Below are 13116 nucleotides of genomic sequence, written 5' to 3'. Positions count from 1 at the left end.
GAGTAATATCTAGTGTAATTTATCTATAATTTTATTTTATTTTATTTTTAAGATTTATTTGTTAATAATTCTTTTACACACCAATGTATATCGTGAGAGCATGAACGTGTGCACTAAACTTCGTAAGAGAGCAAGTGCATTCTCATTATTTTAAAAGAATTATAAAAATTAACATAATATGTTAGAAGAACGGGAAAATTTTATATACTCAATTTTTTGGAACGAAAAAATATTAAATTTCTATATTCTATTTTTTTAAATTTCCTGAGAAAAGGAAGTAAAACATTTTAAATACCTTAATTGATTATGATTTTATTCTTTAACCCCACCAGCTAACTTTTTGGGGGCAAAAACAGGACATAGATATTAACTCAAAACACGTGATAAGCTGCATGTGAATCCTTAGCACCGACCAAACAGGACATAAAAAATTTTGTATTTTAGAGGGATCTTTTTACTCAAAAATAAAATTATGGGATCAAAATTAGAGATAGATACAGACTCAAACCCAACCTGATCCTACTGGGTCGAGTTTTTTTTATAAAAAAATTAGATTCCTGTCGGGTTGGGTTTTTTAGAATATATGTTCGGGTCGAGTTCGAATTTATAGTGAAAAATACTAGAACCGGCCTGACCCGACCTGATCCAAAAAAAACAATGCAATCATACCTTATATATTTAGTAATAATTATAATAATACTCCTCTATATATTATTTTTTCAATTAGATCCTTATTTTGACTGAATAAAAGTAATAATTTTTATAAATATATATTTCGAATCAGGTCGAATTTCGGATGAAAGATATAAATACTCGGGTTGAAAAACACAAACAACCTAATTCATACTCATTCATAATAAAAATATTCCAAAAAAGAACTAAAATAACTAGTTTAGGTGCATTATACATCTTTGGTAGAATGGGGGAAATGGAAAAGTGGACGAGGCCAAAACTTTGGGGTCCAAATCAATGTACTAAATGGAGTCACATCCCCACATCACATGCTAGTGGAGGGAAACTTTTGTAACACCAACAAAACAATCTGATTAAAGGCAAATATAAATATACAACTACAGAGCTTACATTATCATGCACTTTAACACTACACTAAATATAATCTGTCTTTGCCATTTTGCTCCAACGCAAGAAAACACGACATCTGTTCTCTGGCTGTTTTATTATCTAAAAATGGGACAATCATTGCTGTTTTACTTTGATGAATTCAAGACGGTCCGACTCTAACCATTTGTCTTCTTCCCATTGAGCTCTGAATTCTTTCCCTTGCAGGCCTTAGACTATCAAGAACTTCACCTACACTTTTGCTGACTATGTGTACCTCAGGTGCCGGCTTTGTTTCCGGGAGCTCCGAAGGAACCAATGCCAATGAGTTATCGACATATTCGTCGTCGTCGTAATTCGTCCTGTTTGTCTCCATTGATGAAGGCTCCAAGCTTGAAGAACTGGTGAAATTGATGGTACAAAGTGATCAATTTGAGTTAATTATTTAGTATATTGCATGTAGGACAAATGTGGGTTACCTTGTATGTTCAATCTGAGGAACTTCATGGCTTGAACTTGATTTACTGCTCGATTTTTCATGTGAGGACTCCTTTGTACCGGATTTGGTGTCTGATGCATTTTCCTTCACAATTTCTGGGATTTCTGAAGCAGATTCTGGAGGGTGTTTAGTACCTGAACTACTTGCAGATGAAACACTGGAAATTGCAGAGCTCTGAGATGAGCTTGATCGCTCTGATTCTTCTAAATCAGGCAATATTTTGAGGGATTCAAGCTTTTTCTTCAACATATTGACCCTCCTCTCAGCTTTGTTCATTAATTTGGTCTCTTGTTTGAGTTTGTTCTCAAGTTCAAGCAACTTGAGATTCAAGAACAACAAGAATCAAGCAAAAATTTCAGATCCTTTTCCTTTAGAACATTGAAATATAAGGAATAACGGTTAAAATAAAACACCCAAATTGATGGATTAAGAAGCTGACCTTACTTTCCATAAGTTGAGCATCTTCTTTAGCAGATTTGGAAGCTTGTCTCTCAGCAAGAAGCCTTCCTCTCAAGCACTCCACAGTCCTCATACCTTCTTCTCCCCCCATCTTCTTTTCACTAAACAGAAGAAAACCTCATTAGATTATGAATCAAGCTTGCAAATAACAAGCACAAATCATTTATATATATAAAAGAACCAACCTTTATTTCATTTGCATTGTGCAAAGATCTTACCTTTATTTTAGTAACTTCGTATGAAATTGCCTAAAAAAGTAAGCTTTAGCCTGCAGAAAGCAACGGGTTCTTCTTCTTCTTCTTCTTCTTCTTCTTCTTCTTCTCCTCTCTTCTTCTTCTTCTTCCTCCTCTTCTTCCTCTTCCTCTTCCTCTTCCTCTTCCTCTTCCTCTTCCTCTTCCTCTTCCTCTTCCTCTTCCTCTTCCTCTTCCTCTTCTTCTTTTTCTTATGAAGAAGAATCTTTGCTGTTGGAAATCCAAGGGCAATGCTTGGACTCTTTTATCCTATCATCAGCTGGCTTCATATGTTCATCCACTAAACCAGAATATTTGGCCATTTATTTTATTTTTCTTCAGTGTTTTTTTTCACTGTCGAAACTTTTAGACGTTTTTACTCAAAAATACCCTAACAACGAAATATTACTTGTCATACACTTTTTCTCCAAATATTATTGAATTAGTACATTTTCTGACAAACCGCGAATCATGAAACACGACTTCGCGGGGATTTATCCGAACTGGCATCACGTTGGAAGGCTCGGATCATAAAACACGCCTTCTTGGGGGAAATCTGACACGTATATCGTGAGGCACACCTTCCATTATTCACCTTGAATTATTGTGCACTCTATTATTACCCGAGCTTTAAATATCGGCTATTCACCCAACCCCTCCCATATAAATACCTCCAAGTGCAAACGTCAAACCACATCAAAATTACTTTCACATTCTTCATTATATCAATTCTTTATATCAAGCTAAGTAGATTTTGTTATAGTTTTTAGAATGTAAAATTATTTTTTATTATATTATATTTATTTTATATTTAATTATTTGACTAAATTTTATTGTACTAATTATTTTCTATTAATTTTTACAATTGTAAAATGGAAGGCGGGATTATATCTCGAGATATTTTGTCGATACGGTAACAATATTAAATTGTGTTATTTAAAATATTATGATTTTTTTTATATTTTTTAGCATTAGTTTATATTTTAATTTGTATAATATTTATTTAATTAGGTGTATTTCAGCTATTATTTTTGCAAATATAGGACTCTCAATCTTTCAAACTCTCAAAATAAGACATATTTCAACTATTGTTTACTATGATGGAGAAATTCGGGAAGATGAAATCGATGTTGTCTTCACATCAAATCATTTTTTTCAGAATATTCTTCAAGAGAAACATCACTCTTGAGGAGCTGATCTCCAAAAGTTTAAGGAAGATTCATGTTGGAAGTATTAGAAGATTGTCCTTACTTCAGTACATATTTCCAATTGCACTATTTTCGTTAACTTATACAACATTCAAACTCTCCAACGATGACGATGTTGCTATGATTATTGATGCTTAGAATCAAAATTTAGACGCTGATACACAAATGTATGCCACATTTATTGAAGTGTATGTGGTTCGCGGTATGTCATTGTACTCCCACTATGGGCTAGCTCAATAAGCTGATCAAGTTGATAACCCAACTCAAGTAATGTGTAATGATTTTAATTCATTAATGAGAAATCCACATCATAGTATCATCCCATCAAGTTTAATGGGAAACATTTATCAACAACTTGTTACGATCTCAAACGAGGTGGCTCCACGAACAATTTGTATGGCAACATCACTTCCAGTTCAAGGGGAAGATATTTATCAGCAAATTTATTTGACATGAATATGGAGATGCTCTTGACATAACAATCTATTAAGTACCCATTTGAAACGATGCCTTCAAGTTCTAGGTGGAGACATTCAACTACGAGCTTCTTCGACCTCAATGTAGAGATGCCTATGACACAACACTTAGTTCAAAACCCATATGACACGATGCCTTCAAGTTCAAGGGGAAAACATTCAACCACCAACTTGTTCGACCTAAATATCGACATCACATAGGTACCCTTATCTCCACTAGAAGAACCTCTTCGTGAGCCATGTGCGGATGGTGCTAAGACTGTACTATTCGTTGAGCCAGAATCACCGCAGTTCAATATGGACTCCGATGATGATGATGTAGATGAAGTTCCCACAAATACAGTACACACGAAACCTCTAACAAACATGTATGATGCTGACTATAGTGCAATGTACGGTCCAAAATTTGCGGATATGCCTAATGCGGTGACTACATATTTAACTCATCAGTCAGTGATGGTGAGTTATATATCAGAATGGAGTTTCCATCCAAAGAAAAAACGTGATTGCAATTAAAAATTACAACATTAACAATTCTGTTCTTTCCAAAGTCGACCGATCCACCACCGAAAAGTATGTCTGCTACTATGTCTAACGTGATAACAAATGTAACTGGATGGTTCGTGTATTGAAGAGGAAGAGGAAAAACAACATATGGGAACTAACAATATACAAAGGTCCTCATACATGTTGTGCTAGAGGGATCAACCAGGACCATCCCAACTCAGACTCCGACATTATCTGCCAAGTCATCATGCCCATGGTCAAAGCAAGCTCTCATATAGCTATTGCGGCACTGATTTTAGTTATATTCTCAATATATGTACATTGTCTCCTACAGAAAAGCATGGAAGGCAAAGCAAAATGCCCAAATTTCACGACGAGTGAGATTTGTCTTACAACGAGCTACCAAGTTGGTTTAGGGTAATGCGTAGACTAAATCTTGGGACAATAGTTAACTTCAAAACTTGTCATGCATACCACAATGATCGAGTGCTTCGTGATCGATACTAATTCTACCATTTTTTTGGACTTACCCACAGTGCATTAATGTTGAAAAATACTACAAGGCCGTAGTTCAAATTGATAGGACATTATTGTATAGAAAATACAAGCAAGTTTTGTTATTGAGAATTATCCAATATGATAATTGCAACATTCTTCTAGTTGTTTTTAACCTTATTGAAGAAGAAGATACATATTCTTGGGGGTTTTTCCTAAAAAACTTACGCTTAATTACATGTTGTCACGAGGAAAAATATGTGTCATTTCATATCGCAGGGCTGGGATCAAAGCAACAGTAGAGTTTTTGAGTCCAATGTGTCAGCCACCCTATGTCCAACATCGGTATTGTATTCGACATATTGCCGTAAACTATCATTGAAAGTTCAAGAAGAATGATGAGCGCCAATTACTTGTGAGCTTGGGTATGTCAAAAGGCCTAATTTCATTTCTCAATCATTTTCATTTTTTTTATAGAAAGTTAACAGTAAGCACTACATTTAACATTTAGGTTACGAACAATTACCTCAAACGTTTAAGTCTATGCTTCAAGATTTGTGAGGAAAAATAAGAAAGGGTACAATTACATTAGCCTCGTCAATATGAAATATGGACAAATGCATACGATGATGGATATCGATATGGACACATGACAACGAACTTGGATGAGGCTATCAATTTGACCTTAAAGGGGGCGTGTAATTTACCAGTAACAATTTTGGTTAAAACGACTTATTTTCATTTGGGAGCTCTTTTTGCGAAGCTCGAGGGACAAGCTCTAACTTAAATACAAAACGATCATACTTATCACCTAATATTAATTGCAAATCTACAAAAAAAAATTGTTGCATCAAATGGAATGTCTGTAACAAGCTTCTCTCGAACCCATGAATTATTTTGTGTCACATAAATGCCACGATCTCTTCAAGGGATTGAAGCTGACTCGTTCAGAGTTAATCTACAAGACAGGTGGTGCGACTGTGAGATTTTTCAAGCTCTGAAGTATCTATGATCCCATGTCATAGCAGCCTTCTATTATATATGTTAAGACTATAACCATTTTGTGGATCTCGTATACCGACTTTCAGAAGTATTTAAGGTATATGAATTTGAGTTCTCCCCATAAATAAAATGACTCGAGATATGATTGTCATATAAACGCAACAACCCACCTACCATTTTATAACTTCAAAAATTAATAAAAAATTAATACAATAAAATATAATAAAATAATAAACTATTAAATGATTATAATATAATAAAAAATTGAGCTTCTAAAAATGATAACTATACCTTCTTAAAACTTGATAGAATAATAGATAGAATGAATAAATATAATATTTTCGTTTGTGGTGTGAGAGTTGAAAGAGAGGGGGTATTTATAGGGGGAGGCAAACATATGGCTGAATGATATTTATGACAGACGGTTGGATTTATCCCAGCTCAGACGGAACAACACGAAGGCGCTTCATGATCCACGCCTTCTAATGTGGCGCCAGCTCATACAAAATCCCGTAAAGGCGCGCCTCATGATCCATGCCTTTTCAGCGTGGTGCCAGCTAAGACAGAACCCCGCGAAAGCGCGCTTCATGATCCACGCTTTGTCAGAGAAGGTGCTAAATCGATAATATTTGGAGACAGGGTGCCTGGCAAGTAATATTTCGTTGTTAGGGTATTTTTGGGTAAAAATGCCAAACTTTCAACCCTCTACTTTTTTTTTTATAATTATTGAAATTATTTCGATTAAACCCTATGGAAAAAGGAAAGAAGAAGACAAGTTTAAGTTTTGTTTAGCACCGCAAGAACAGATACACGACATACGAAGCATTTAATGAATTCTTTTGTTCCTACAAACATACATACAAAGCCCGGGGGAATTTAATTTTAAATATTGTTTCAAATTTAGAAATTACATCACGGGATGCCCAGCCATTGTACTTGCATCTCTCACGTGATGTTCCTGAAATATCTTTTTCTTCTTCTTTTTTAAAGAAATATTTTTCATTCTCAATTTCTTTGATTTTTGCTCCTATTTTGTGCGTTTAATCTTGAGATTTAATCAATTCTGTTTACACCTTTGAGATATGAAGATGAAGAATGAAACTTGTTTGTAATAAATATGTTCAGGTTAAACCAACAACGAATTAATTTAATGGAATAAGATATTAGATTTTTTAAATATAAAAATATATTTATTTTTACTTTTTATTAAATTAAATTAATTAAAAATAGAAGTATTGAATTCCTTAATCTGATACCATTTTTTTTATTTTTCTCTTTTTATAATTGTAAGAAGATTTAATCCATGGAATTAAGAAACAATAGATCTATAATAAGAAATAGGCCCAGTTCTTTAGTATTAAGTATTGAAAAAAAAAACTATAAGAGAAAAACAATAAATTCAATTGTAAATTATTTTTTATTACATTTAATAAACTATCTAATAAATATATCAATTTTTGAAGAAAATAAATACATCAAATTTCAAATAGAAAACACTTAGAAATTTTATTAAACATCTAACTACTCATAAAATAAGCATGGCTTTCTTTTAAGAGGACTTAGGTTCGATTTTAACATTCTCTATCTTGTTAAAAAATAATAAAATACTCGTTAAGTAAAAAGTAAAAAAATTAATTTAAAAATATCACATCAACATCGTCATTAATTTTTAAACTGGTGCATCTGGAATTAATCATATCAAAGAAAGAACAGTGAATCTTACATATATGTTCTACAATTTCCAACAGCAAACAAAATGAAAATATTGGAACTGTTCAATCTGAAGAGAAGACTTTAGTCTCCAACTGGACTGCTTTAGTGAAGAAAGCAGGCCAACAGAGGTAAGTCGACATGATGCTGCTAACTGTAGATGCACCAATTAGCATGTTCATCACTATAATCTGCAGTTGAATTGCCTCTAATGGCAATGCCCCTCCCATTATTAGCCCTGTCATTGCCCCTGGAAGCGATATTAGACCCACCGTTTTGGCATTGTCCAACACCGGAGAGAGTGCAATCACTAGTGATCTTTTCACTTGTTCCAGTGTCGCTTGACGCGGTGTCGCCCCTAGCGCCAACGCCGTCTCCACCGATACAGCCAACCCATTAACAGAGTACTAATTGCAGAAAACAATTGACAGGAACTTGGTACAGTGAAAGTTGGAACATGGAACTCACAAGGTTCAGCTGTATCTTGATATAGTCTCGAATTCGTTTCATGGTAACTCCGGTTAATGTCATAGCATTTCCGACCATCATTCCGGCGACCGGGATAATGTATCTCGGGGTAAAAGGGAAAACATTTAATACAACAAGACAAACATGGTCAACGCTGTTCCTGCCAGGATAGATGCCCCAGCAACATACTTCCCTCGGGGCACATGCTTAGCACGTTGCCCTGCTGTGTATCCTGCAACCGAAACCTTCCATTAGTAAAACTTACAAGGCAATCATGAACATTGATAAGCAAGATCCATCTAAACAAATGTCCCAAATTGCAGATTAATTGCTAAGCAAGTTTCTGCTCAACGATCAAATAAATCGAAGAACGATCCAGTAAAACAGCCTAATGAAAAAGTTGAAAAGACAAACCATGAAAAGATAAGCAAGAAGGATCCAACCACTGTTGTGCTGGTTAAAAATCAACTGAAGAACGAACCCAATAATGGAAAGCTGAAGAAAATCTCTGAAAATGGAATAAAGCATCTCTTTTTCCAAACCCAGATTTTGCATGAAAGATAAGATCACTGCTATGAGAACCACGTCAAGGGCGGCCACTGGCTTCACCATGCCTTTTAGGAACTCAAACAGCCAATCCAAGTCCATTGGAAGATGGAACTGAGACTGATATGATCACCAATAGCAAAGACCCGAAGAAGTACCCAAGTGACCCCATCACATGAGCAAGGGCTAAGGAGTTTCAAGCAAGCATGGAGAGTATGTTTACATCAAGTTTGGAACGTGATGAAGGAGGAATAATAAGGGAGGAACACTTTACGTTGCTTCTGCATGAGAATTTAAAGTTTGCATAACATTCATTGCATTTAATAAGTGTGTTGTTCATTCAAGCATTCATTGCATTTAAAACATCTAGTTCATTTAGGGAAGTAGTTCATTCATCAAACTAGTTCTTTTATTAAATTAACTCTTAATTGTTTCATGCATGTTTTCAAATAAATATTGAATAAAGTTCACCTTTGTGTCTAGGTGTTTGAGAGAAGTTGAATGGTTTCATCATATGCAAGAATATCAGTCAGAATATCTTCCAATTCTGGATGTGATACAGATGTGTTTAGTTCTAGAAATCAATTGGAAATTATTCATCTATCTCTTATCTTTCAAACGCCTTTTGAATCACCTTAATCCGATATCGAGAGCTTGAGATATGATCGATTTATTGAAGATAGTGCAGGCTGGAATTTTGTTACGGGAATTTTATGCATGGATGATTTGGATGAGTTTGAGGCAAGGGAGAGTCTTTTCAACTTCAGCCAAGTGACAAGCCATTGAAGGACTCTTAATTCACCCATTCAAGGCATTCAAAGCTGGTTATTATCATCTAAGTTCAAGGGCTGTTCATATTCTTCAAGGGAGCATGCAATGAAGGGTGATTTAATTCACTTGTTAAGACAATTTTCAGCATGGAATAGCAAGAGTCTTCCACCCCTTGGACAAAATCAAGGCCAAATTCAGCTTCAAATTGTCTAGATTCATCCCTAAAATGATCTAGAATATTCAACCAACCATGAAGATAAGAAGACAAAGCATTCAATTGCATTTTATTGCTAAATTGATGAGAATATTTTCATCTTTTGTGTCTTTTCATATGCTACTTAGAAACACTATAAATAGGCACCTTTGGGATCATTTGTAGACACGCTTGAATATATAAAACCATCTTTGAGAGGTCGCTTTCATTCTTGTTCTCTTGTAGAACTTTATCGGCTTCAAGATAGTCTTGTTGTCTTCATCCATTTCATTTTGTTATAGCGTTGGTTCCTAGCTCATCTATAGCAGTGGGTCACGTTCCATCTACTTCCACTTCGATTCCATCTATTTATATTTCTGATTCCTAACTCCATATAGTTAGAGGGTCACAATCCATTTTCTTTTCAATCCATCTTTCATATTTCATGCCATTACCAACCCATACCTTCACCATACATTCATTACATCCAAACTACAACTTTCATCATCTTCCGTTCAAAGCAAGCAGTTCAATTTCTTACTAGAATCACGATTGGGCAATCATATATGATTCGAAACTCATAATCGATATCATATCAGAGACTGAAAATCCACCATGGAACTGAGATTGAAAATCCACCATGTTCATGTTCATGATAATAGCTTGCTCTACGGTTTTTGTGGTTGAAAAATAAAGAGAAGAAGCAGCAGCAACTACATTCTATGTCGATTGTCAATGTTAGTTATCATAGCAACACTACAACAAAACAAGATTTTAGCTGCGTTTTTAGTCATATAGCAGCGTTTTTAAGCCCCGTAAAAAACCCTTCTGGCGTAAAAACAAACGCGGCAAACTTGTTTGTGAACATAAAAGGCCACTACTTATCTTTTCTTTAGTGGAGTTTGTTCCCAAAAATGACGCTAAATGTTCTTATATATAGTGGCGTTTGTGAATGTAAAACACCGCTATTGACTACGTATATAGTGACATTTTCTATATAAGTGCCGCAACAGATCTTGAACTTTAGTGACGTTTTGTTTTACAAACGTCGGTATTGACTATGTATTTAGTGGCATTTTATTATAAAAACGCCGCTAATTAAAACTGATTTTTATCTTAAAACGCCGCTAATTAAAACTGATTTTTATCTTAAAACACCGCTAAACCAACCTGGTTTGCAAATGTTATTTTATGTTATTTATTACCCAAATTTAATATCATGTATCAATATCCAATAATAACCACCATAAAATTTAATTACGACTCGAATTAAGTAAAAATAGTTTACATAAATAAATCAAAGTTTACAAATATTCAAGTGAAATGTAATGTACTTCAACATAATTAACAAAAAAGTAGTCTGAGAAAATAAAAAAAATCACATTTACAAGATTAATTGTAGTGCTTCTCTTTTCAACTCCTCCTCGATAGAGCTATATCATAGATAATCGTACCCACGAGATCAAAAGTTCCAGGCTGTTTCAAAATTTTAGATGTGTAAGTTTCACTGCAAGACTACTTCTCATTGGAATAATTTATATACAGTTTAAGGACATAAAACTCCAAGAGTATTCATTTACCTGTAAGAACTTGCTAACAACAAATATGCAATGGAAAGTAGCTTGCACTGAAGGGGGTGCAGTTGAATTGTTGAAGGCCTACATTAAAATACATACATATTCAGTTACATAAACTAGAAATGTCACAAGGCACCTTTTGTACAACACCATATGCTGAAACACTCCAAAATAATAGGGTGCATGATCAACTTTGTAAGGCTGCAACCAATATCATGAATTTAATTTGATGCCTATAAGAAGCATAGCTTGAACTTGGTGATCAACTCAGTACGAAATTCTAGCAATCGAATATATGAAACAATTCAACAAAACTAATAGCACCACTAAAACGCATAGTGGTGTATCAAATCAGTAGTAAGCAATTATTAACACCTTAAACCTACAAAGCGAATGCATTCATTACAAAGAGAATGCAATCATTACAAAGAGAATGCAAACTCGGGTTCGCATTTCCTTTTTCCTGAATGAAGTTTGGTTTTTAATCAATTCATTATAAATATAAGATCCAGGTGAGTAAATTATCAAGAAATCTGTAATTCTGAAAATACTAACAAAAGTGATCTAGACAGTAGCAAACAACAACTGAGGAATAAAAGAGTATATGAAAATTATTGATATTTTTTTTTTAACTCTATTCATGAATAATTTTTTAATTTTTTAAAGAATATTTTATCTTATCACATTACTTTATTGTATAATAAATATCCCTGGACCATCTATAAACTAAATCATACACGATTACAGTGTACGTAAGATTGAGGTAAAGTGCGGTGATTCGTGGGTTACACTCGACCCTTTCCCATGTACAACAATCGGGTGAACTCTCCTTTTCCTCCACGGAGTAGCCCGTCACTAGATCATTGATTTTATAGTCAATTAAATAGAAGGGCTTGAGTTGGAAGAGGGAAGGTCTTTCTTCCTCCAACCAACCCTCGGACCATCCACCTAATAACGCCAACAGAACCATCGCCAACCATTTCGACTCCATCTGTTCACTCGAAATAAAACTCATCGGCTATCATGCATTTGTAGCCTTTATAAACTATGACAAACGAGAACACGCCTCATGTAATACTAACAAAAGTGATGTAGACAACAGCAAACAACAACCGAGGAATAAAAGAGTACATGATTTTGAGCCTTGAGGAGTGATGGAGGCACAATAGTGGTGACTGATAGCGCGATGGTGGTGACGGCGTCGTGACTAGTGGCGATTGCTGCCCCGATTTGATGAAGATGCAAAGATAAGGATAGAGGAAGAACTTAGGTTAAAGATTGATAAAAAGAAATTAGGAATCGGGCAGGAGAAAAATTGGGGGGTTTTATAAAACTTTGCGGCGTTTTCAAACAAAACGACTAAAGGTTCAACATATTACGACATTTATTTCAAAAATGCCATTAAAGAACAATTCTTTTGCGGCATTTGTTTAGAAACGCTACTAAAGTACTAGGTTGTAGCGGCGTTTGTCTAAAGACGCCACAACATATGTAGCCTATTGCAGCGTTTGTTTAAAAATGCCACTAAAGAACGATTCTTTTGCGGCGTTTGTTTAGAAACACCACTAAAGTAGGATTCTATGGTGACGTTTGTTTAAAAATGCCACTAAAGTACTTATATGTAGCGGCTTTCGTGAAATAAACACCGCTAAAGTATGAGTTTTAGCGACGTTTATAGAAAAACTTCGTTAATGTTACTATTTTGTGGTGTTTTAGATATAAATGCCTCGATATGTATAAATTTAGTGACATTTGCTTTGAAAATTCCGCAACAAACGCAACTATATACATGTTTTGTTGTAGTGCAAGCAAGAAACACAACCAACACAAAAAAAAAACAAGTTGAGATAATTAAAAGCAATATTTTTGTGTCGAAGAACATAATTAATCTTACTAATATCATTATAATTATGGGT

The 13116-nt window shown here is 34.5% G+C and overlaps 1 protein-coding gene and 1 pseudogene across 2 annotated transcripts; both read right to left on the bottom strand.

The window, feature by feature from the left end:
* Window positions 1–924: 924 nt before the first annotated feature.
* On the bottom strand, window positions 925–2356 carry LOC120209810. 2 transcript variants are annotated; one of them, XM_039208713.1, is made up of 4 exons: window positions 2236–2356; window positions 1998–2118; window positions 1539–1876; window positions 925–1460 (listed from the first exon to the last, which is right to left on the bottom strand). In XM_039208713.1, exons 2-4 carry the CDS (start codon window positions 2106–2108, stop codon window positions 1223–1225), a joined length of 687 nt encoding a protein of 228 aa, XP_039064644.1. In that variant the 5' UTR covers window positions 2109–2118; window positions 2236–2356; the 3' UTR covers window positions 925–1222. The 2 variants fall into 2 exon arrangements, with proteins under 2 accessions (XP_039064644.1, XP_039064645.1); XM_039208714.1 differs by lacking the exon at window positions 2236–2356 and having other exon boundaries at window positions 2003–2098.
* Window positions 2357–7710: 5354 nt separating this feature from the next.
* Window positions 7711–8761, bottom strand: LOC120209818 (annotated as a pseudogene).
* Between the last annotated feature and the right edge of the window lie 4355 nt (window positions 8762–13116).

The sequence above is a fragment of the Hibiscus syriacus genome, unplaced genomic scaffold, assembly GCF_006381635.1.
Source record: "Hibiscus syriacus cultivar Baekdansim isolate YM2019G1 unplaced genomic scaffold, ASM638163v2 tig00020298_pilon, whole genome shotgun sequence".
Taxonomy (NCBI): domain Eukaryota; kingdom Viridiplantae; phylum Streptophyta; class Magnoliopsida; order Malvales; family Malvaceae; genus Hibiscus; species Hibiscus syriacus.
This window is presented reverse-complemented; position numbering and strand designations above follow the sequence as displayed.

What these genes read in the sequence shown, in the direction of transcription:
- LOC120209810 (XM_039208713.1), bottom strand. Translation starts at nt 2,108, where the DNA reads ATGGGGGGAGAAGAAGGTATGAGGACTGTGGAGTGCTTGAGAGGAAGG. An exon ending in CTCAACTTATGGAAAGTAAG is followed by an intron (nt 1,877 to 1,997) that starts GTCAGCTTCTTA and finishes TTGAATCTCAAG; the next exon opens with TTGCTTGAACTTGAGAACAA. An exon ending in CCTCAGATTGAACATACAAG is followed by an intron (nt 1,461 to 1,538) that starts GTAACCCACATT and finishes CAATTTCACCAG; the next exon opens with TTCTTCAAGCTTGGAGCCTT.